The following is a 22,302-nucleotide window of genomic DNA, read 5'->3' as shown; positions in this document are numbered from 1 at the left end:
CATAACCCTTAATTGGAAAAAACATTGCTGTAAAGATCATTATACGGACAACTGGAAAATTTTGAATATAGTCTGTATATTAGATAATAGCATTATATCTATGTTAAGTATTCTGATTTTAAGAATTATATAAGAGATGTGCTGGTTTTGAGCAGTACGCTGAAGTATTTAGAAGCGAAGGATCAGAATTCCAGCAACTTACTCTCAAATGGTTCCACAAAATTTTACATATATATTACATACATTGCATAGTATAATTAATATATCACAGATGTAAAAATATGTTTGTATTCACCTCAAATACAGTGACATGTAACACAAGGTTATTGAGATATAAGGGATACAAATATTCATTGTACTTTCCTTACAGCATTTTTGTAGGTTTGAAATTTTTTAAACGATCTTTTAAAAATATTTATATTTATGTACTTACTTAGAGATGTCAGGGTTGATGATTGGAGACACCTTCAAAAACTCCCTATGACCGACCATCAAGATAAAGTCCAAACACTAGTCTGTCACTCAAGGCTTTTAAGATTGAATTTTCCTATTTCCTACCCCTTTCACACTTGAAACTTGGGCATTCAAACAGATCTTCAGTTTTTTATGTGTCATTTCCTTTGCTTGGAGTATTGTTCTGCTTCATTCCCTTTACCCAATATTATTTGAACTTCAAGATTCTGTTCAAGAAATGCTGCTTTTGTAAGCGCTCCCTGCCTCTCCTCCAGCTGAGTTTGAGAACTTCTCCTCTGTGTTCCTTTGGTGCCCTCTACAGTAAATTACTTACATAACTCTCTGAAAGCTTGTGTCACTGGGTGTTATCACTGTGGTTCTCAAATCTGCCCCTCACAGTAGATGGTGTGTATTCAGGGTCTAGTTCATTAGCACATGTACAGGTGCTATTTAATAATTTATAATATTTATTAAACGTAGGCTCTGAAAAGTTAAGGATTTGTTTATTTAATTTACTTCTGGATCTTCAGCATCTACAACAGTGCCTGGCCTGCTGTTATATACTCAGTAAATATTCATTGAATGAATGAATGATCGATCAGATATATCACAGAATGAAGAAGTGATTAAATCCAGAGAAATGTATTTCCTTTCCCAGGTTTCCAGTACACTAAATACGGATGCCGTCGGAAGAGTGATAATAAAATGGTTCACCGCAGTTTCTGTGAGGCCAACAAAAAGCCAAAACCTATCAGAAGAATGTGCAATATTCAAGAGTGCACACATCCACTGTAAGTAGTCATGTTAACTATCATACGCTAAAGACAAAATGATAGAAATTTAAATATCTTTAGTCTGTTTGTTTATTTATTTTAGAGCACACACAAGTAAGGGAGAGGAGCAGAGGGGAGGGAAGAGATAGAGAAAGCGAGAGAAAGAGAGAGAGAGACAGAGAGAGGGAGAGAGAGAGAATATCTCAAGCAGGCTCCATGCTCAGTGCAGAGTCTGACATGGGCTCCATACCACAACCCTTGGATCATGACTTGAGCCAAAATCAAGAGTCAGATGTTCAACCAGCTGAGCTACCCAGGCACCCCTTAATTTTATTTTTAGTCAAAGCTAATATACGTAGCAGATTTAAATAGTCAAATCATTTTATAGGAATTATATAAAGCTGTGGCTCCCTGCCCTTTACCATAGTCCTGCTCCTTAAAAACAACCACTTTCTAGCTTCTCTTGGTATTTGGTAACTACTTGTTTCCAACTCTCTAAGTAAAATGTTTTTGTGTCCACTTGACTTTTTGGGGTGGGGCAGGTTTTGGACATTATGTATATGGAATTTCCATTGTGGGAAGTGAAGGATTTTGCATTCTTTCATAATCCTTCCCCAAATAGACACCCACAGCCCAGACTTATCTCCCTCCATATTTCCAATATTGTTATCACCCATCTTTTACTGATAATAATATTCAGAGTTTATATTATTTTAATGACTTCTGTCTCTCCTAATAGTGGAGTCACTTACTAGCATGCTCCTTTTTTTCCTATTGAAACTTTGTTCTAGAATTATTGAATGTCTTGATTTTTTATATTTTGTTTTCTACTAATTTTCACTAATTCATCCCTAAACTGTCTTCCATGAGTATCCATCTCCTATAAATACTAAACACTCAAGTATCCTGTCACTTGTAACTTCTTAGAGATCTCACTCAGAAAGTTCCAGTTCTGCCCTCCTGGACTTCTGCTTGTCCTGATGTTTCTTTTTACCTCTTCCTAGGTATGCCTACTCCCTTTCTTTTGCATCAGCTCTTCTGTTTCCTGTATTTCTTGTCTTTTTATCTTTTCATGTATTCATTTTTTTCTGGTTGGTCATATCTTCCAGTAGCTTCATGAAAAAAGTATATACAAAGTAAAAATTTTTATATAAGAAGTTCTCCTACACCTAAGAAAAGTAGGTAAGAATTTGAAGTATAAGGGTATATAGGAAGTCTTTCTTCTACCCTCACACTTGATCATTTGGACACACACACACACACACACACACACACACATGCACACAAAATTCCAAACTCTAATGTATTTTCCTTCAGAATTTTGAAACCACTGTTTCGTTGTTTTCTAGAATCCCATGTTGCTGTTGAAAAGTCATTTGCTATTCTGGTTCCCAGTGCTTTCTAGTTTTGTCTGTCATTGAAAGTTTGTAAGATCTTTTTTTGTTCCCAACGTCCTGAAATTTTTGTTCCCAACTGTGATGGGACTGCCTTGTTGCTAAACATTTTTCATCCATCGTTCTGTGCACTCCATGACTTTTTAAAACACAAAACCAATTATCTTTCATCTCTAGGAGATTTTCCTGTATTTTTTCTTTAAAAAATGTCCCCTATTTTTTTCAATGTTCTTTCTTTCTAAGATATCTGTAGTTAGGATTCCTAAACAGAACAAATTTTCTTTTCTTTTCTCACCTATTATTTATTCTCCTTGCTGAATTTTTCATTTTTGCTATCATGTCATTAATATCCAAGAGCACTTTAATATTCAAGCACTCTGTTTTCTTCCTCACGTGTTCCTTTTTAAAGGCACTTGATGCTTATTTCACAGATGTAATGTATTTCTTTACCTCTTTTATGATATTAAAGATGACTTTCTTCTTCATGCATTATTTCTTTTGAGTTCTTTCCTTCTGTTTCTTTTCTCTCCTCCATCATTTGTGTTAGAGGCTGTGTCTGGTGATTATTGGCTGTTGACACATGTGTAAGAATGAAGTGTTAAAAGGGCTGCTTGGAAGCTTGCTTTATGGTCAAGACTTGTTTGCTGGTGGGCTTCACTGTAGGGTGAGCTGGCTGGGCTATTTCGGTGAAGATCCTCAGTTAATTGTGTATTAGGGCTTTTAATGAAATGATCAGATTCCAAAGAGCAGAATCAATTTCCTGCCTAGGGGTTATAACCCTATTTATATAGGAAGTTGTATATATGTAGGGAGCTAGGGTTGTCTCACCATTCCATATGAGGATTCTTACATCACCCCCTGTCTTCACTCTGGTCTCTTTTTCTGTTGTCTCTTGCCTATATCTGTTGTCCACAAGCTACAAGTCTCGTTCATCGTCAACATAGGATAAGCCTCAAACCTCCTGCTGGCTTAGAGGGCAAGGAGCAGGATGTCTTTTCTAAGCAGACATTTCATCAGCCCCCTGTTTTCAGCCCTGCCTTCACCCACAGTTTCACAGCCCACACTTTGACCTAAGGGCATAATCCAGTACATTTCTGAAGTTCCACCAGCAAGTCAATTTGCTTAACCAGCCTCTACTGCTGAGTTAAACTTCGTCCTTAGGTCTACTGAGTTAGCAGCCATATGTCCCACTGCTTTCTGGGTTCCAAATTTTCTTCTAGTGCCTTCTATTCCATTTTTTGTTTACCTTTGTGGATTTATGCTATTTTTCTCCTTTGTTGTCATTCTAGGATTTTCAGGAGGGGAAAAAGGTAACCAGGAGTATCTATGACAATAAAATGTATACTTCTCGTATAATAATCTGTCTTCCAGTGAGAGTATTGAGGCCTTTAAAATTGAGAACAATTTCTTAGTTGGTGCACTATGTTTTATGCCAGTTTGGTGGGCTAAAGCGATCTTAAACTGTGAATACCAAAAACTGCCCAAGGTTTTAGCATGGTTATATTTTGGTACCCCATATATGTGGAAAGAAAAAAAAATACAGAGGGAAGGTAGCTTTGGAAAGGATAAATAATAGTCTGCCTCAACTACATTTTGACAGACATGATTAACCAAATGGAATCTGTGGTGACGGCCCTTTGGAACCTGGATCCATAATATTGTGTCCACAGCTGATGTGGAGAGTGTTGGGGGCCTTGACATCAACACCAGAATTTGGCCACGTCCCATGGCGACTCTTTCTGAAAATACCTTTTTAGAAAACTTTCCATCGGGGTGTATTCAAGCCCAGGATGCACACTACCTTTGCCTTTTTGTCAAGCCCAATCAGGGCCAATATGGAGAGCTGAATTTTCCAAACAGGATAGATATGACAGGGAGCCTTCTCAGCAACAATTGTACAAATGAAATAGTCATCTCAGTAAGAATACTAAAACATGAGTGAACTCAGGATTTCTTGAAAAAGCAGCAGCAGCCAAAACAGTTTGTCTCAGTAAGTGTCGGATGGATTCCCTTTTTAAATTTCCTTTCAGATGTGTACCACCATTAGGCCACCTGGCTGACAGTGAGTTGGTGTATTTTTGAAAAATTGCTATAATGCCCGAACCTAACCAGGCAACCTTATGATGAGTTTCAGAAACCTTCTGTCGATCACCCTTTAGAAAAACAGGTTTCCAAGTCAGTGGGAAGCAGAAAAATACTAAGGCGTTAAAAATAGAAGTGTGGGGCCTATTACTGCTAGAAAATTCTAAGACTTGGGAATTGCTTGCTGCATCCATCCTTCTGAAACTGCTTCCGAACTGCAGCGCGCCCCCTGGGTGGCGTGTCGCTCAGAGAGCAGAAAAGGCTAGGCTGCGGGGCAGGAAGGTGCACGACACGCAGTGACCATGTCCAATCCTAACCCCCACGCCGCAGCTGGGTCGCGGAAGAGTGGGAGCATTGCACCAAAACCTGCGGAAGTACCGGCTACCAGCTCCGCACCGTGCGCTGCCTGCAGCCGCTGCGCGACGGCACCAACCGCTCTGTGCACAGCAAGTACTGCGCGGGCGACAGGCCCGAGAACCGCCGGCCCTGCAACAGAGCGCCCTGCCCCTCCCAGTGGAAGACGGGGCCCTGGAATGAGGTGGGCGTGGGAAGCCCGTGGGCGTGTGTGTGTGTGTGTGTGTGTGTGTGTGTGTGTGAGCACGTGCAGCGGATTTTCGCTTGGCTCACGTATCACATAGGCATCATGCGAGGTGAGAAACTGCCACCTGTTTTGTCATCATCGAGCACCTAGAGGTGCTAGGAAAAACTATTTTTTTAAATTTTTTTCTTACATTTTATTTACCTTTGAGAGAGAGAGAGAGAGACACAGAGCTAAGTGTGGGAGGGGCAGAGAGAGGGAGACAGAATCTGAAGCAGGCTCCGCGCTCCGAGCTGTCAGCACAGAGACCGATGTGGGGCTAGGACCCACGAACCCTGAGATCATGACCTGAGCGGAAGTCAGTTGCCTAACCGCCTGGGCCACCCAGGCGCCCCCAGGAAAAATTATTTTGAAACAAATTCATGCATTGAAGATGAGTTGGTAGGGGCAAACCGTGGTTGGGTGTTTTGTGACATAGAAGAGTCTATGGGCAACTGGTCTTCTGTTTAATATCTTTGTTGACTTCACCATTCCTAGGAATAAATTCTAGACCCCTGAGAGTGAATGCAGGGCCCTGCCCCACATGGCACCATGCTGACTCTGCCCCCCACTCCCCTGGCCACCTCCTCCTCCTCTTCCTCCTCCTCCTCCCTCCTCCCTTCTTCCTTCTTCTTCCTTTCTTCTTCCTTCATTTTCTTTCTTCTTCCTCTTCTTATTCTCCTCCCTATCCCCCTCCTCCTACCCAACCCCCTCCCCCTCCTCCTTCCCCTACCTCTCCTTCTCCCCCACCCCTCCTCCTCTTCCTCCTCCTTCTTCTTCTTCTCTTCCTCCTCTCCCCTTCTCCCCCTTCTTGTCCTCCTTCTCCCCCTTCCTCTTCTGCCCCTCCTCCCCCTCCTCCCCTTCCTCCCCTCCCTCCTCTTCCTTCTTTCCCCTCCTCCTCCTTCTCCTTCTTGTCTGTCTCCTCCTCTCCCTCCTCCTCCTCCTCCCCTCCTCCTCCTTCTTCTCCTCCTTCTTCTCCCCTCTTCCCTTCCTCCCCATCCTTCCTCTTCTCCTCCTTCTCCCCCTCCTTCTTCCCCTTCTTCCTCTCCCTCTTCCCCCTCTCCCTTCTTCTCCCCCTCCTTCTTCCCCTTCTTCCTCTCCTCCTCCTTCTCTTTCTTCTCCTCTCCCTCCTCCTCCTCCCCCTCCTCCCCCTTCTTCTCCTCCTTCTTCTCCCCCTCCTTTCTCTTCTTCTCCTTCTCCCCCTCCTTCTTCCCCTTCTTCCTCTCCTCCTCCTTCTCCTTCTTCTCCTCTCCCTCCTCCTCCTTCTCCTTCTCTTCCTCCTCCCCCTTCTCCTTCTCCCCCCTCCCCCTCATCCCCCTTCTTCCCCTTCTTCCTCTTCTCCTCCTTCTCCCCCTTCTTTCCCTTCTTCTTCTCCTTCTCCTCCTTCTCCTCTCTCTCCTCCCCTTCTCCCTTCTCCTCTCCCTCCTTCTCCTTCTCCCCCCTTCCCCTAATCCCCCTCCTCCCCTTCCACCTCTTTTTTCTTTCCCCTCCTCCTCCTTCTCCTTCACCTCCTCCTCCTTCTCCTCATCCTCTTTCTCTCCTCCCCCTCCTCCTCCTCTTCCTCCTCCTTCACCTCCTTCTCCTCCTCCCCTCCTCCCCCTTCTCCCCCTTCTTCTCCTCTGTCTTCTCCCTCCTTCCCCTCCTCCCCCTCCTTCCTCTTCTCCTCCTTCTCCCCCTCCTTCTTCCCCTTCTTCCTCTCCTCCTCCTTCTCCTCCTTCTCCTCTCCCTCCTCCCCCTCTCCCTTCTCCTCCCCCTACTTCTCCTCCCCCCTCCCCCTCATCCCCCTCCTCCCCTTCTGCCTCTTCTTTCTTTCCCCTCCTCCTTCTTCTCCTTCTTCTTCTCCTTCTCCTCATCCTCTTTCTCTCCTCCTCTCCCTCTTCCTTCACCTCCTCCTCCTTCTCCCCTCCCCCTCCTCCTCCTCTCCCTTCTCCTTCACCTCCTCCTTCTCCTCATCCTCTTTCTCTTCTCCTCCCCCTCACCCTCCAGTCAGAGCTCTGCCTTCTTCAGGTGTAGCTGATATAACATTACACTAGTTTCAGGTGTACAATGTAATGATTCAGCCTTTGTGTATATCTTACAAAATGTTCACCACAATAAATGCCATGCTAGCTCTTCTTACTCTGTTGTTCTTTATTCCAACTCTGTATTCTCAAAGTTTCTTAGTATTCCAAGAAGACCATGCTCATTCGACCCTCCTACCTTTTCACTGCTGGCCCTTCCCCCTCCTCCTGTCTGACTACCTCCTCCTCACCCACTACGGCTCATCTCCAGGGTCCAGAATGCCACCTTCCAGGGCTGCCTTTCCCACAGTCCGTCCTCTACATTCCAAACACAAAGAAGCCTTCCTCTCACAGGTGGATCCTGACAGAATACTGTCACTTGGAGTCTGCTTACCATTTCCCAACAGCAATGTGCCCAGGCTGGTACATGATGAAGTCAGGCTATAAACCTATGATTATCTGTCTCCAAAATGAAATAGATCTTCAGAGCTGTGCAAGCGTGTGTGTGTGTGTGTGTGTGTGTGTGTGTGTGTGTGCGCGCGCGCGCGTGCGCACGCATGGAGAAAGGGAGAAAGATCGTCTCGGTGGAACAAACGTCTATAATTCCAGCCTTTGTTTCTATAGTGTTCAGTAACATGCGGTGAAGGAACAGAGGTGAGGCAGGTCCTCTGCAGGGCTGGAGATCACTGCGCAGGGGAGAAGCCCCAGTCCTCCAGAGCTTGTCAGCTGCCTCCCTGTCACGGTAGGTGTGACACTGACTGGTTTCACTGCACTGACCATGGTTTTTAAGCCTCAAAAAAACCAATTTCAGGACAATCTCTGGAATTCCTGTTTGCTTATCAAAAAATAATCTAAGGAAAACCCCTCTTGAGACATGAGCCGAATAGTGTTTTTCCAGATGAGAGTTTGAGCTATATCATAACCACTGCAGCCTTCATGGTTCCTTTCAGGTGCTAATGCTGGGGTGAGGGCATGATGTCTGTCTGAAGCTGCTGCTGATTTGTCTTTCAAGTAGGAGAAGCGACTTACTTTCTCTCTGTGATTGTCTTTACAATTTCACATCAGTTGTGAACGGCGTAGTATGGCAGAAGGTTTTGAAATATATTACTGTAGTTGTTCAGTTTAGGCATGTGGGTAATAAACATCCTTCACAAAGCCATGTCCGTCATCTGTCCCTCCATATGGGTGCACTTCAGCTAGGGCATTGTGGAATAGACACCTTGCACGCATGCAGACGTCTGCCCAGCCTGCCTCCTTGCTGTGTTGCAAAAGCAGAGCGCACTTTATTTTCAACTACGTATCAGTGTGCTATGGTAAAACAAAATATATGTTGGATGGTTTCAGTTTCTATCACTCTGTCTCCTTCTTCCTCCTTTTGGGTGGTTTTCTTTCTTTACATCCATCTCTGTCCTCTGTCTCATTTTGTATCGCCATTTGCTGGCCTCTGTCTCTCATTTTCTGTGTTGGTCCACTCTTGCTTCCTGTCTCTCTGACTTCCTGTCATTTGCAGCCTATAGGTTGCTCACTTTCTCTGTGTCTGTCACATACCCTTTTCAGCCTTGTTCTTCTCTCTCTCCCTACCTCCACCCCTTCTCTCTTTCCCTCTCTTCTGTCTCCTCATCTCTTCCTGTCTCCTTTTCCCATATTCCTTCTTTCTCTCCCTAACATCTCCCTCCAGGCTTTTTCTAGCTCATGTGTCTGTGTCTCTCTTTCCCCCCCATCTTTCTCGTTCTCGGGTTGCTCTTCCCTTTCTCCCCCTCCCTGTTCCTCTGCCTTCCTCTCCCACTCTGTGTCTGTATCTCTCTCTTCATCTCCCCCACCCCCTGTCTCTGTCTCTTCTCTTCCTCACCTTCTTTCTTTCTTTCTCCCAGCCCTTGTGTCTCTGTTCCTCTGCAGTGTCTGGCTCTCTTTCTTCTTGTACCTTCCACTGCCCAGCCTGTTTCTTTCTCTCTTTCTCTCCCCCTGCCCCCCGCCCCACCGCCACCTCATACATCCTCCCTATTCTGTTCCTCCCTTACCCACCCCACCTCCCCTATCACAAGCTTCCTCTTAAATGCCATTCTTCTAAATCTGTACCTCATGACATCTGTGGACGTTACTGTCACACCGGTGAGACTTGGGACTCAAAAAGTTGCCTATTTGTTGGTCTACACTATAGGAAGCCCTTAATACCGACCTCTGTTGAATGGTACTTTCTTTTTTTCAAGAAAATTGTCAAGGCACTGTTGTATCAAACGTCTTACCTTTTTTTGAGGAAATTTCACATCAAGTCCTTTAAACCTTATAAATTATTTCACTATAAATTTTTATTTGAAATGCATGGGAGCAAGAATAAGTATGACCATGAGGGGGAGACAAAGGACTTATGTATTTCATCATTTTTCTCTGGAAAAGTATATTTAAAAATTCAAAACACAAGCCAAAGCCAAAAGAACAAACTTTACCCAGTTAGAAACTGTGAAGTTCACTGTTGCCATAATATTTTATTCTTATGTATTACTGCCAGGAGGCTGGCTAAAAACTTTCTGAGTAAACTTTATTACCTTAATAGCTGATAGAGCTATGTATTTCTGTAAATATGCCCAATTGTCTGAGAGCTGCTTGGTTCTTTTCCTTTAGCTGAAAGAAATCCTTTTTAATTGTACAACAGAGGTGCGAATGAGATGGTCTAACTGTGTTAGGGATTCCACATTCTTGTAGCTGTTCTCTTGCTCTGAAATCCAGGCCCAACAGCCAATTCTACAAGGTCGAAAAGGCCACACATTTCTGTCACACATTTCAAGTAAGCAATACTTCTCTTCAGTCTCAAACTGCAACTAAAATCAAATGGCCTTTTGAGACTATGTGTAAAATGCTTTTCCTTCTTATAATAACTTCTTATAATGATCTGGCCACAGGACAAAACAGCTAAAAAGCTTCCTTAATTTAAGTGATTAATTTTGTCATATGAATCCTTTTCCTAAGCCCCACTTAGATGTACTATTTCATTGTTGCTGTTAAGCCCTTCCCATCTGTCCAGAGGCAAATTACAATAAAATGAATGTATTCTTTTGCTCTTACTTGTTTTTTTCTCAGACTGTCTCTCCCTTTTCCTTCTCCATACAGAAGCATGTTCTGGCCCCAATTAGACCCAGGTTGTGAAGCATTCGGTGCAGTGCTGAGGTGCTCACACAGAGAGGGGAGACCCACACGTGGACTCAGAGAGAATAGGTCACGCTTTGAGCTGGGCCACAGATGGGGGTGAGGGGGGTGAAGGGAGGCGCAAGGGGGTGAAGGGTCAGAGGGAAAAGAGAATACAAAGTCAAATAAAGTACTCTCATCTCAGGACCTAGAGCCTTAAACATATGGAAGAAGAAATTAATCTTATTTTATTTATTTATTTATTTTTTTTATTTATTTATTTATTTTCTACATTATTATTTTATTTATAAAATAAATATTTTATTTATTTATTTATTTATTTATTTTCTACAGGCGTAGAAAAGGTAATTCAGAAGTGATAAGGGTATTTGAGGTGAAACCCGTTAATATGACTCACAGGCGTTCACAACATAATTAGATGATTACCTTAGCTAACATCAAATATTTAGACATGTCATACCATCTAATAGATCTGTAAATGTCAGGCAAATACAGGTCATTCCACAATTTGGAAAGGGGATATGGTATTATAACTCTAATAGGTAATTTTATAATTAATTTTATAATTTGTAATCGGTAATAGGTATAGGTGGTAATTTTAGCTGTTTATTGCTCTTGCCAACTGTCTTTTCTTCCCCAAACTTTAGAAAAAAAGGTTCTTTATTTCTTTAGCAATTTATATGGCAGGTTCCTTACCTAGCCATAGGGCATTACTCAGTAACACACTGTAATTTTAAGTGATTATAGTACATAAATGCCACAATTTAGAATTCTTTGTGTTTATGATTTGGACATAGGATCAGTATTTCGGAGTTGCACCAAGTTCTTGGGCTCTGCATAAGATATGCCCTAAAATGGCTGAAAATAAGTACAAACTAATGTGTCCATGAGCTCAACGTTTGGAATTTTTTGGAATCTAATTCTTATAATTTATAATAAAAAAATTTTTAAATAATAAAAATAGTCCACACACATCTGTATTGTTTTATGAGTGTTACTTTAGTAAGGTACATAAAGTGTTATCAATTCAATGAAATTAAATTTTAAAACCATGAATTTTTCAAAAGAATGTTGGTATACTTTACCCAAAGTTATGCTTTCAAATAACAAATAGCCTAAGAATATTCAGTAGTGAAAATGAAACCATTGCATTGACTCTGGATATTATTTGATTCTTTCAGTAATACATTTTTAAGATTTAATTTGTTCCAACAGGTCTTTAGAATTTATTATGATTTTAAATTTAGATTTAATGTAGAAGCTACTCTATTAGAAAGCCAGAAAGACCATAAAATTAAAAAAAAAAAAAAAACACAAAAAAACAGGGAGCATCTATATGGCTCAGTTGGTTGGGCATCCAACTTTGACTCAGGTCATGATCTAAGAGTCTGTGGGTTCGAGCCCTGCGTCAGGCCCTGTGCTGACAGCTCTCAGAGCCTAGAGCCTGCTTCAGATTCTGTGTCTTCCTCTCTCTCTGCACCTCTCCCCCCACCCTCCATATTCTCTCTCTCTCTCTCTCTCTCTCTCTCTCTCAAAAATAAACATTAAAAAAAAAAAGGTACTGAACAAAAAGAAAAAAAAGATGTCTCCTTTATATCCTACAAATATTTGTGCCAAAATGAATCCTATTTTCTCATTCTAAAATGAGATATGTGTTCCTACTAGGAAGAGAAAGTACCCTCAATCTTCAGACTCTTGACAGAGATATTAAAATGGTGGTCAACCCAAGTGCTCTGCACATAAAGAACTACTTCAGTGAATTTCTCCAAATGTTCATATTTTTTATTGAGGTATAACTGACATATAACTTTATGTTAGTTTCAGATGCAATATAATGATTTGATATCTTTATACATTGTGAAATGCTTACAACCATAAGTCTGGTTAATATCTGTCATAATATATAGTTACAAAATTATTTTTTCTTACAATGAGAATGTCAAAGATCTACCTTTGGCAGTTTTTAAATATGCAATACAATATTATGAACTTTAGTCATTTGGACATTATTTTATGACTAAAAAATTTCTACCTTTTGACCCCCTTCACCCGTTTCACCTACTCCCCAGCCCCTGCCTCTGGCAACCACCATTCTGTTCTCTGTATCAATGAGGTTTTATTTTTCGATTCCTCACACAAGTGAGATCATGCAGTATTTGTCTTCCTCTGAGTTGTTTCACTCAGCATAATGCCTCAAAGGTCCATCCATGTTGTAAATGGCAAGATTTCATTCTTTTTTATAACTGAGTGATACTCCATTGCAATATATATACCACAATTTCTGTATCCATTCATCCATCCATCACTGGACATTTATTTCCATGTCTTGGCTATTGTAAATAATGGCGCAGTAAACATGGGGTGCGTATGTCTTTTAGAATTGGTGTTTTCATTTTCTTCAGATAAATACCCCTTCTCGGAATTATTGGATCATATGGCTGTTATATTTTTAATTAAAAAAAAATTTTTTTTAACATTTATATATTATTGAGAGACAGAGAGACACAGAGCATGAGCAGGGGAGGGGCTGAGAGATGGAGAGACACAGAATCTGAAGCAGGTTCCAGGGTCTGAGCTGTCAGCACAGAGCCCGACGCGGGGCTGGAACCCACGAACCGCGAGATCATGACCTGAGCCGAAGTCGGACGCTTAACCGACTGAGCCACCCAGGCACCCCTATTGTAATTTTTTAAGGAGTCTCCACATTGTTGTCTGTAGTAGATCCACCAATTTACATTCCCACCACTAACCTTCGTATTTTTTTCAACTTTTATTTTTATTTTTATTTTTTATTTTTGAGAGAGACAGAGCATGAACAGGGGAGGGGCAGAGAGAGAGGGAGACACAGAATCTGAAACAGGCTCCAGGCTCAGAGCTGTCAGCACAGAGCCCGACGCGGGGCTTGAACTCACAGACCATGAGATCATGACCTGAGCCAAAGTCGGATGCTCAACCGACTGAGCCACCCAGGCGCCCCATAACCTTCGTATTTTTATGAAAGGCTTGTTTAGATAACTCCCATTAATGTTAGATTTTACTTAAAATTTTTTATATTCATAAACAATTTTAATTCTTCCCCTTTATTTTATGTTTAGATGTATGTGTTATTTTGTCTTTTAATTTTTACAGATGAGCCATGTTTGGGAGACAAGTCCATCTTCTGTCAAATGGAGGTGCTGGCACGATACTGCTCCATACCAGGTTATAACAAGTTATGTTGTGAATCATGTAGCAAGCGCAGTAGCACCCTGCCACCACCATACCTTCCAGAAGCTGCTGAAACTCATGATGATGCTATCTTTAACCCTAGTGACCTCCCTGGATCTCTAGCAGTGCCTACATCTTTGGTTCCTTACCATTCAGAGCCCCCTGCTGAGAAGAAATCTTTGAGTAGGATTTCTTCAGTGGGAGGTCCAAATGCAGTCACTGCTTCCAGGCCAAACAGTAAACCTGATGGTGCTAACTTACCCCAGAGGAGAGCTCAGCAAGCAGGAAGCAAGACTCTGAGACTGGCCTCCCCACCCGCCAAGAGTGGCCACCTCAACTCATCTTCAGAAATGGCTGCCGCCCACTTCCTTGCAGTCAGTGATTCAATAGGTGCTTCTTCTCAGGCAAGAACCTCAAAGAAAGATGAAAAAATTATTGACAAGAGACGTCCCATAAGATCACCCACTCTGGAAAGATGAGAAAGTGAACCTCAACGGCTAGCAATCAGAGGAAAACCCGGACAAGCTCTCTCTCCCCGTGGTGCATACTTGTTTCAAGTGTAAATCTCTGTAAATTGTCAACTCATTTTATCTGTACGTGGAGGAACAAAAAGTGCTGGTTCACTTTCTAGTTGCTTTCATCCTCCTTTTGTTCTGCACTGACTCATTTACCAGAATTCATTGGAAGAAAGCGCCAAAGATTATTAATAGAAGGAAAGTAAGTTGCTAAGTGTGTTGGTCACTCTCTAAAGCAGCAAGCGGACTGGAACCAATTATGTATATCAGCTGATTTTTTTTATTTTTAAAAAGTTACACTAAAAACAAAAAAAGAGGTGCCAACAGTTTACACTTTAACAAAATATTTTGGAAATGGAGCAAAGAATTCTTAGACTTGTATTCCTATTTATCTATATTAGAAGTATTGTATGAGCGAATTTGAAGCTGTCGTGTAAATACTGTATATTGCAGAAATCAGTATTATTTTAAGAGATGTGTTCTCAAATGATTGTTTACTATATTACATTTCTGGATGCTCTAGATGCCTGTTGTTGAGTATTGCCTTATTTGACATTCTATGGGTTGATTTTCAAGGCAGAATATTATGAACAAGAAGAATTGTAGCTGCTGACAACACAAAGGGTGTTGTTGTGTGGTTTTGTTTAATCAACAATGCGATACGTACATCACAGAAAAAGAAAAATCAGATGTGCTGCAGATGTACAGATTTCTGCTTACCTATTACCTTCCAGCCTTTAAATAAAAAGGGGTAGGATTGGTGTCTTAGTATACTTGTGGTCACAGGGAACAGAGACTAGTAAGTTAGCCTGTGCAAGATGAAATTAAAACCCTACTACCGGGACCCCAATAGGCACCGCTGAAGTGTCCTGTGTTCTTGTGTTGTTTTTTCTTTTCCCTTTGTTGACATATACAAACGGTTATACTCAATGTACTGTAATAACAACAAAGGGAAAAGGTTTTGAGATCATTTGTTTGTATGTTGGTAGCCGAGAAAAGCATCAACGAACTACAGTTGATACCCAAGTATAGCAGGACTCTGGGGCTTTGGAAGAAGATTCAAGAAAGTATTTGTCAATGGTTGCAATATTTATTTTCTGCATGGTTCATATCCAAATGTTCACAACCACAATGCATCTGACTGCAATAATGTGCTAGTAATTTATGTCAGTGGTCACCTTGCTCACAGTGAAGCCAGAAATGCTCTCTCCAGGGAGTAGATGTAAAGTACTTGTAAATAGAATTCAGAACTGAAGATATTTATTAAAAGGTGATTTTTTTCTTGATAGTATTTTTATGTACTAAATATTTACGCTAGTATCAATGACATATTTTAGTAAACTAGAGAGACATAATTAGAGATGCACATTTTGCGCATGGAAGAGAAATTTAAGCAAATACAGCAGCCAAATGAAAGAGCTAAAATTAAATTCAATTTTATGCACACTTTTTGCATTTTGAAAGTAGTTGATACAGAGTTAATGACTTATTCCCATTCAATGACACATAAAATAGTATGGACTCAGATAGCTGTTTAATGAAATGATGAATTAGAAACAGTTTTTTTTTTAAGTATATGAAAGAGATAAATACTTAGAAGAAAAAAGAAAGTGTTGTGAGCATAATGTTTTGAGGTCAGTTCCTGAACTCTCTAAAAATGTATTATGCGAACGAACTACAGTGATGTTAACCTCTCCAAGCACAGAATGTACAGGGACCTTCGCGTGTTAACCATGGTAAACTCACAGCTTCTCCTACTGACTCCGTACCTCTGAAGAATCGCCTACTACTTCATGTAAGACTTTTCAAGTTGAACTGAACGAGGTGAATTCCAGATAGGAAAACAATCTCTGAACCTCAAGTGGAAGTCATTAATTTTTCCCCTAAAAGTTTCCCAGGAATGAAATTCTCTCTAGTTTGCTTGCATATGTATGCATCTGGTCCACAGGAGAATACAGAGCAAGATCGTCACACGCATACAACCTCCCACAAAGTTGTACATATTTGTTATACTTCTGGTCTCTGAGCTTCCTTTTCTACTAAGCTAAAAATTCCTTCGGATCAAAGTGTAAACTACTGATGCTGTTTGTTGTATTGGGAGCACGTAGCAATAAAAATGTTAACGAAACATAGACCTGGCTCTATCTAGGTTTCATCATTACATTCATCACTGGGTAACGGAAACTTCTTTTCCTCCTGCAAAGTGAAATGGTATCAAATTCATTAGCTCCTCGGACTTTCTCTATAGAGGCTCAAATAAAATGACAGTGTCTCCTACCCTCACACCAGGATGTATCATAATATGTTTTTAATTAAAAAAAAGAGAGAGAGAGAGACTATGAGTGGTCACTTTTTGCTGAAAGCCATCCCACAGAACTATGGAGAGGAAGAGAGAAAAGGGCAATAAGGCTAGGATGTGTGAGAAGGAAAAGAGGGACTTCTGTTTTTAAATGTGCAATCCCAGAGTGGTTTTTAAAGAAAAGCTGCCCACCAGCTTTGAACCTTATTATCTGAGGATTGCTGGGAATATATGACACCTGACTCAGGAGTGTTGGCAGGAATGAGACATGGTGCCTGGGGCGGGGCGGGGCGGAGAGAGGGCGCTATATTGCCATGGTTACCAGTTTACACTGCAAAAGCAGACCAACTCGAGTTTGAACTGCACCTGTATCTTTATCCTGAGTGATCTTGGGTAACTAGACTAAATGTCAGTTTCCTCATCTGTAAAATGGGAGGCAGAACTGTCAAACATCATTGCATAATTGCTGTGAGAAATGAGAAAGTAAAGTTGTTAGCACAGGGCTTAACACATAATGGCTCTCAATAAACATTAAGTATCATCATTGTCCTTGTATTGTCCCTAGCCACCTCTTCCTCATCTTCATTATGTGCCCAAACCACAGCCTTCCTCTAGGGTCCACAGTCATTATGTCTCATTAATGGTGGTAAAGAACATAGTTTCAGGAATCTAAAGATAAGCATTTTAGCTTTAAAAATTAATAGGAGGGACAAACTCGCTAAAAATGATCTCTAGTCATCAGTTTTGAAAAATTGTAGCTAATTATGTCCACTCTCCCTTTACAAACCATAAGTAGTCAAACTAAAGAATACTAATTCTGTATTTCTGCAAAAAATGCCCAGTGGTGAAATAATGCCCCAGACTATTAGCAAATAAAATGTTTTTCATATATTTACATTAATACACTTGGCAGAAATATCAAGTCACTCCTTTACACACAGCTCATATTTCCTTCATGAGGAAGCTGCTTAAATATGTGATATAAAAGAAAAAAATCACTTGAAGAATGATGAAAACATAGAGAACCAAAAAAGACATCATTTGTTACAAAAATGTTATGTTATTAAAAAGAGAGGTAAAGAAGGTTATAGTAAAAGTACTTAAAATGCAATAAAATATAAAAACCATAGGCATAGGCATTATCAACACATCAACTAGCATTAGAAAATGTAAGTTTTGGGCCCCAATACTTGAGGAATTTACTTAGAGCTAGAGACAATATTTAAAAAATTGGTTAAATACTGCTTACAAAGGAAAGAAAGCATAACCTAAAATTGTCATCAAAAACACAAATTCCACGGGCGCCTGGGTGGCTCAGTCAGTCGAGCATCGACTTTGGCTCATGTCGTGATCTCACAGTTCGTAAGTTCGAGCCCCACATCGGGGTCTGTGCTGTCTGTGCATAGCCTGTTTCAGATCCTCTGTTCCTCTCTCTCTCTCTCTCTCTCTCTCTCTCTCTCTCCCTCTCTCTCTCTGCCCCTTCCCCACTTGTGCTCTCTCTCTCCCAAAAATAAATAAAGGAAAAAACATTTTAAAAAACCCCAAAATGTGTTGTATGGAAACCAATTTGACAATAAATTTCATATATTGAAAAAATAAAAATAAAAATAAAAATAAAAAATAAAAAAACCCAAAATGCTAAAATGAAACAAAATGCTATAAATCTCTGCAACATCATCACAGAGTTCACCTAAGTATTAGATTCCCCATCTTGAGAAATGGCAAGAGCTTAAAAAGTTGCCCTACTTTGTGGCAACAGTAAGGTTCCTTGTTCGAGTGCAAATAATACTGACTCCGTCTTTGACCCTCCATCTTGTTCTCCCCTCTGGCACACAGATGGTGACACTTTAGATAACTAGGAGAAGGCCTCTGGCACACAGGTGGCACCACTTTAGATAACTACCCTGGGACCTCACAGGGTGCTCCTCATTCCATAAAAGCTGAGGATTAAGGCCCTACTAGGAGCAGAGAATGGTAGTACCGTCTGGATCACTCAGCAGTCCGTCCACATGCCAGATTGCTCCTGTCTGTAAGTTACTCTGAATTAAAAAAACAAAAACAAAAACAACTCTGTAAATGGTGCCGAGTGGCTCGCTTCGTTTTTTGGTATTTCAGTGCCTTCTCAGTATGAAGCATACATCGCTGACCCTCCTTCACCTTCTAACAGTTGGTTATTCTGCCGGATACCAAAAACGAAATAAGCACGAGTGAAGGGGCTGAACTGTTTCTGGGGGAAATCCCAAGCTGGCCAGCCACCGCCATGCGGGGAGACTTGATCAGGTCTTTCGAGTGTTTTGGACCAGTGCATGAGTATGGCGACGCCCTAAAATCGCCCGTGGGATTGCTAGCTATCCTCTCAGAAATGGTGAGAAAGCAACAGGGCAGAGAAGCGGTGGCCACGTGGGTGTTAGGACTGTGGGGTCCTGGGAAAGAAGATAATAGACACTGTATTTTATAGTCAGCCTGGGGGCATGGCATGGGACTTTAGTGTCTGTCTTTGCCCCTGTGGGTTGTTAGCACATCGCTACAGTCATCTGTGGTGGCTGACTTAAGTAAAGCCAAAAGAATCCATTTTAAGGGAACTAGATGGGTAGAAAAACAGGGAGAAACAAAGGATACTGCCGATAATAAAATGGTGGAAAGGGGGCCCATCAAGGTTTCTCATAGACAATTGTGGCAAGATATAATATTATTCGGGACCCTGAGAGGAAATACAAACAACCCAGTTTGGGCTTGCCAAGCCTCAAAAGAAAGCTCAATAAACCAGGTGTGTCACTGCATGCCCCTCCAATAACTGGGGGACTCCCGAGGTGGATACCCCCTACCACTAGAGACTAGGGCTTGGCCAGTGTTGCCCTCTAGTCCATACAATAGGGGGCAGCCGGAGGCCCCACATCAAATTAACCATTTATTGGTCTAGCACTGACAGATGGTACCAGCTCTAATAGACACAGTAACTGAATGCACACTTATATTTGGAAGCCCCCTCAAAATTTCAGGGAGAAATAAAGGCTATTGATGACTATGGGGACAAATGATCAAAGTCAGACACGCTAACCTCCTCACTGTTTTCTAGTGCGTATTTCCCCCATTGCTGAGTATAATTTGGACATAGATATTTTACAGGATCTGGATCTAAATACAATGACAGGCAAATTTGGGTTGGGTATCTGAGTAGTGATACCTCTAGTCGCAGGTCATGCAAAATGGGAATCTATGCAGCTGCTAGTTACCCAGAGAATAGTATAAGCACAATGCCAGATGTGGGTTGTGAATTAGACGTAAGTTCATATCCAGGAGGCTTTGGCTGGGGCTTGTGGCAACGACAAATGGAAAATCAATTACAGTTTTTCAAAGTTTTTATTGTAATTTCAGTTAACATACAGTGTTAGTTTCAGGTGTACCGTGTCCTGATTCAACAATGCTAAGCATTGCCTGGTGCTTATCATCTATTTAACCCATTCCCTCACCCCTCCCCTCTAAGATCAATAAGAATCTGTTCTCCTTAGAATGTGCCACCACTGGAAACATTGGTAACATTTCCAAGACTCTGTGTGGAATGCCATATTTGAGAAAGACTTGCGCAGGCTCAGATATGACCAGATAGCTTTAAGGGACTAAGATTGACTTTATGGACCCAGTGAAGCCCCTTGGAAAAAGTTAGGCTGATACCTTGCTTACAGGGTTCCCAGGAACCATACCAGGTGAATAAGGAAGGTGACCGCCTGGAAGGTTCAGGAATCTAAGGATATTTGGGGGGAACTCAAAAAGAGAGGAAGTAACTGAAATCTATAGGAATTGCAGGCAAGTCTGATTTGGTTTAGCTCTTAACCTTGAAAGACTATTAAAAGCTCAATCTGAAGTTCCTTATGAGAAGTTCCAGTGTCGTGAGCATGCTATGAAGGCGATATACACATGAGTTACGACTTTCCACAATGTCAGCTGTATTCAAGCATAAAGGAAGGTCAACATAATTGTAAAGCAGGTTCAGGATTCCAAACTCAGTGACCTTTCACCATGTGTTTAACTTGGCTTCTTACATGTCACACAAGCAAAGCACAAGACAAGTCACACAAGAAACAAGATGGAACAAGGGGTTGGAAGTTAATGAACCAGATGTGAGCACGCAGTTGAGATGAGGTCCTGGTTGGATCCAAGTCAGCTATCAGCACTTGCTACTTATTACGTGCCAGCAGTGAAGGATCCTAGATCTCTGAGCCTCGACTATTGGGTGATACACCACATTTGTCAAAGGTGACTCCTTTAGCTATGTAAATTAGCTATGATTTAGTTCTGGTTATATTCTCAAAGATATGATGCTGTACCAACCATGTATATTCTACCCATCTTGCAACTGATGGTTGGATCCATGAAAAAAATTGTTGCATACCTGGATCAATCAGTGTCACTAAGCCCAGTGTTAAAAATCAATTCCCGATGTTTCCCAACATGCTGGTGATCTTCTTTGTGTAATTGAGGTTATATTAGCCAAAGGATAGCAAAAAATGTATTGGATCTAATTTTTCTAATTGGACATACCAGTATGATCACTTCCTTCGTTATGTAGGTTGAGTTCAGATTTTTGGTATTAAGGTAGCATATGTGCCAGTCATATGTCGAGTAATTTACAAATAGATGTGTCATAGATGGCAATAACATTGGAGCAATTGAGTTGTGTCTTATACCATGTAGGCATGAAAGGACCTAAGGTGATGGAATCATAGCTGCAAGGTTATTAAAATTGCCTAGTTTAAAAAAGGTCGGTGGGGCACTTGGGTGGCTCAATCGGTTGAGCGTCTGACTTCAGCTTAGGTCATGATCTCATGGTTCATGAGTTCAAGCCCTATGTTGGGCTCTGTGCAGACAGCTCAGAGCCTCCTTCTGTGTCTCCCTCTCTCTCTGCCCCAATCTCACTCACACTGTCTCTTTCTCTCTCAAAAATAAACATTAAAAAAATCGAGTATGATTACAGGTTAAGACCATGTTACCCCACTTACCTCTCCCGTGCTAGAACTCATTTAGAGATGATTGTATGGGTATCATAGACGGTTCCAGGAACCACTTTTTTTCTTCAATTTTTTAAAAATATTTATTTATTTTTGGGAGAGACAGAGACAGGGTGTGAGAGGGGGAGGGGCAGACAGAAAGGGAGAGAGAATCCAGAACAGGCTCCAGGCTCTGAGCTGTCAGCACAGAGCTCGACATGGGGCTCAAACTCACAAACTGTGAGATCATGAACTGAGATGTAGTCGGATGCTCAACCGACTGAGCCACCTGGGCGCCCTGGAACCATTTTGTTTTAACTATGTTATGTTAACTGGTAGTTTATAAGTTGTGGGATGTTAGCTTGCAGTAGAGAACTCCATAACAGGTAGTCCTTAAAGCCATAACCATTATCTCTAAAAATATTCTACCATGTAATTGTATCCAATTTTTGATAAGTATGGATCATGTCCGAAAGTGTTATCATTAGAAGAGCTATCAATTCCATGAAGGCATGGTGCAATCTACATTGTGGGGATATCTCCAGTGATGGAGGGGTTATGTGGCATCCATATGTAAGCTTTGTGTCACCATTCCACTGTATACTATATCCTGTATATGGAAGTGTGAATTAAATTCGTCGATCCCATTAAGTGAGAGTTGCCTAATTATAGCATTGTTTGAGAGCTTTGATTTTGTCCTATATGATTTGGCATGCAGAAGGTATCAGCAGCTGAATTTGGCCTTATCTGTGCTGTTCTAGAGCATTTTACTAGTCCTCCAGGGTAATGCCCCCACTCTGTAAAAAATTGTTTTAAAATCTGAATTGTTCCAAATGGATAGTTGAGGTGCTGTTTCCCTGAATATTCTGTGTAAAA

At 41.3% G+C, this 22,302-nt stretch overlaps 1 protein-coding gene across 3 annotated transcripts in view; it reads left to right on the top strand.

Moving 5' to 3' along the window:
* The window catches only part of ADAMTS3 (ADAM metallopeptidase with thrombospondin type 1 motif 3), a 260,356-nt gene extending 244,082 nt beyond the window's left edge, over positions 1-16,274 (top strand). For all 3 annotated transcript variants that reach the window (XM_060654896.3, XM_060654897.3, XM_060654898.3), the window contains 4 exons: positions 1,112-1,244; positions 5,033-5,240; positions 7,904-8,021; positions 13,550-16,274. In XM_060654896.3, coding sequence (XP_060510879.2) covers positions 1,112-1,244; positions 5,033-5,240; positions 7,904-8,021; positions 13,550-14,106 — 1,016 coding nt within the window. In that variant the 3' untranslated portion in view covers positions 14,107-16,274. The remainder of the gene's footprint in view (positions 1-1,111; positions 1,245-5,032; positions 5,241-7,903; positions 8,022-13,549) is intronic.
* The last annotated feature ends 6,028 nt before the right edge of the window (positions 16,275-22,302 follow it).

Source organism: Panthera onca, chromosome B1, assembly GCF_046562875.1.
Source record: "Panthera onca isolate mPanOnc1 chromosome B1, mPanOnc1 haplotype 2, whole genome shotgun sequence".
NCBI classification, from domain to species: Eukaryota; Metazoa; Chordata; class Mammalia; order Carnivora; family Felidae; genus Panthera; species Panthera onca.
This window is presented reverse-complemented; position numbering and strand designations above follow the sequence as displayed.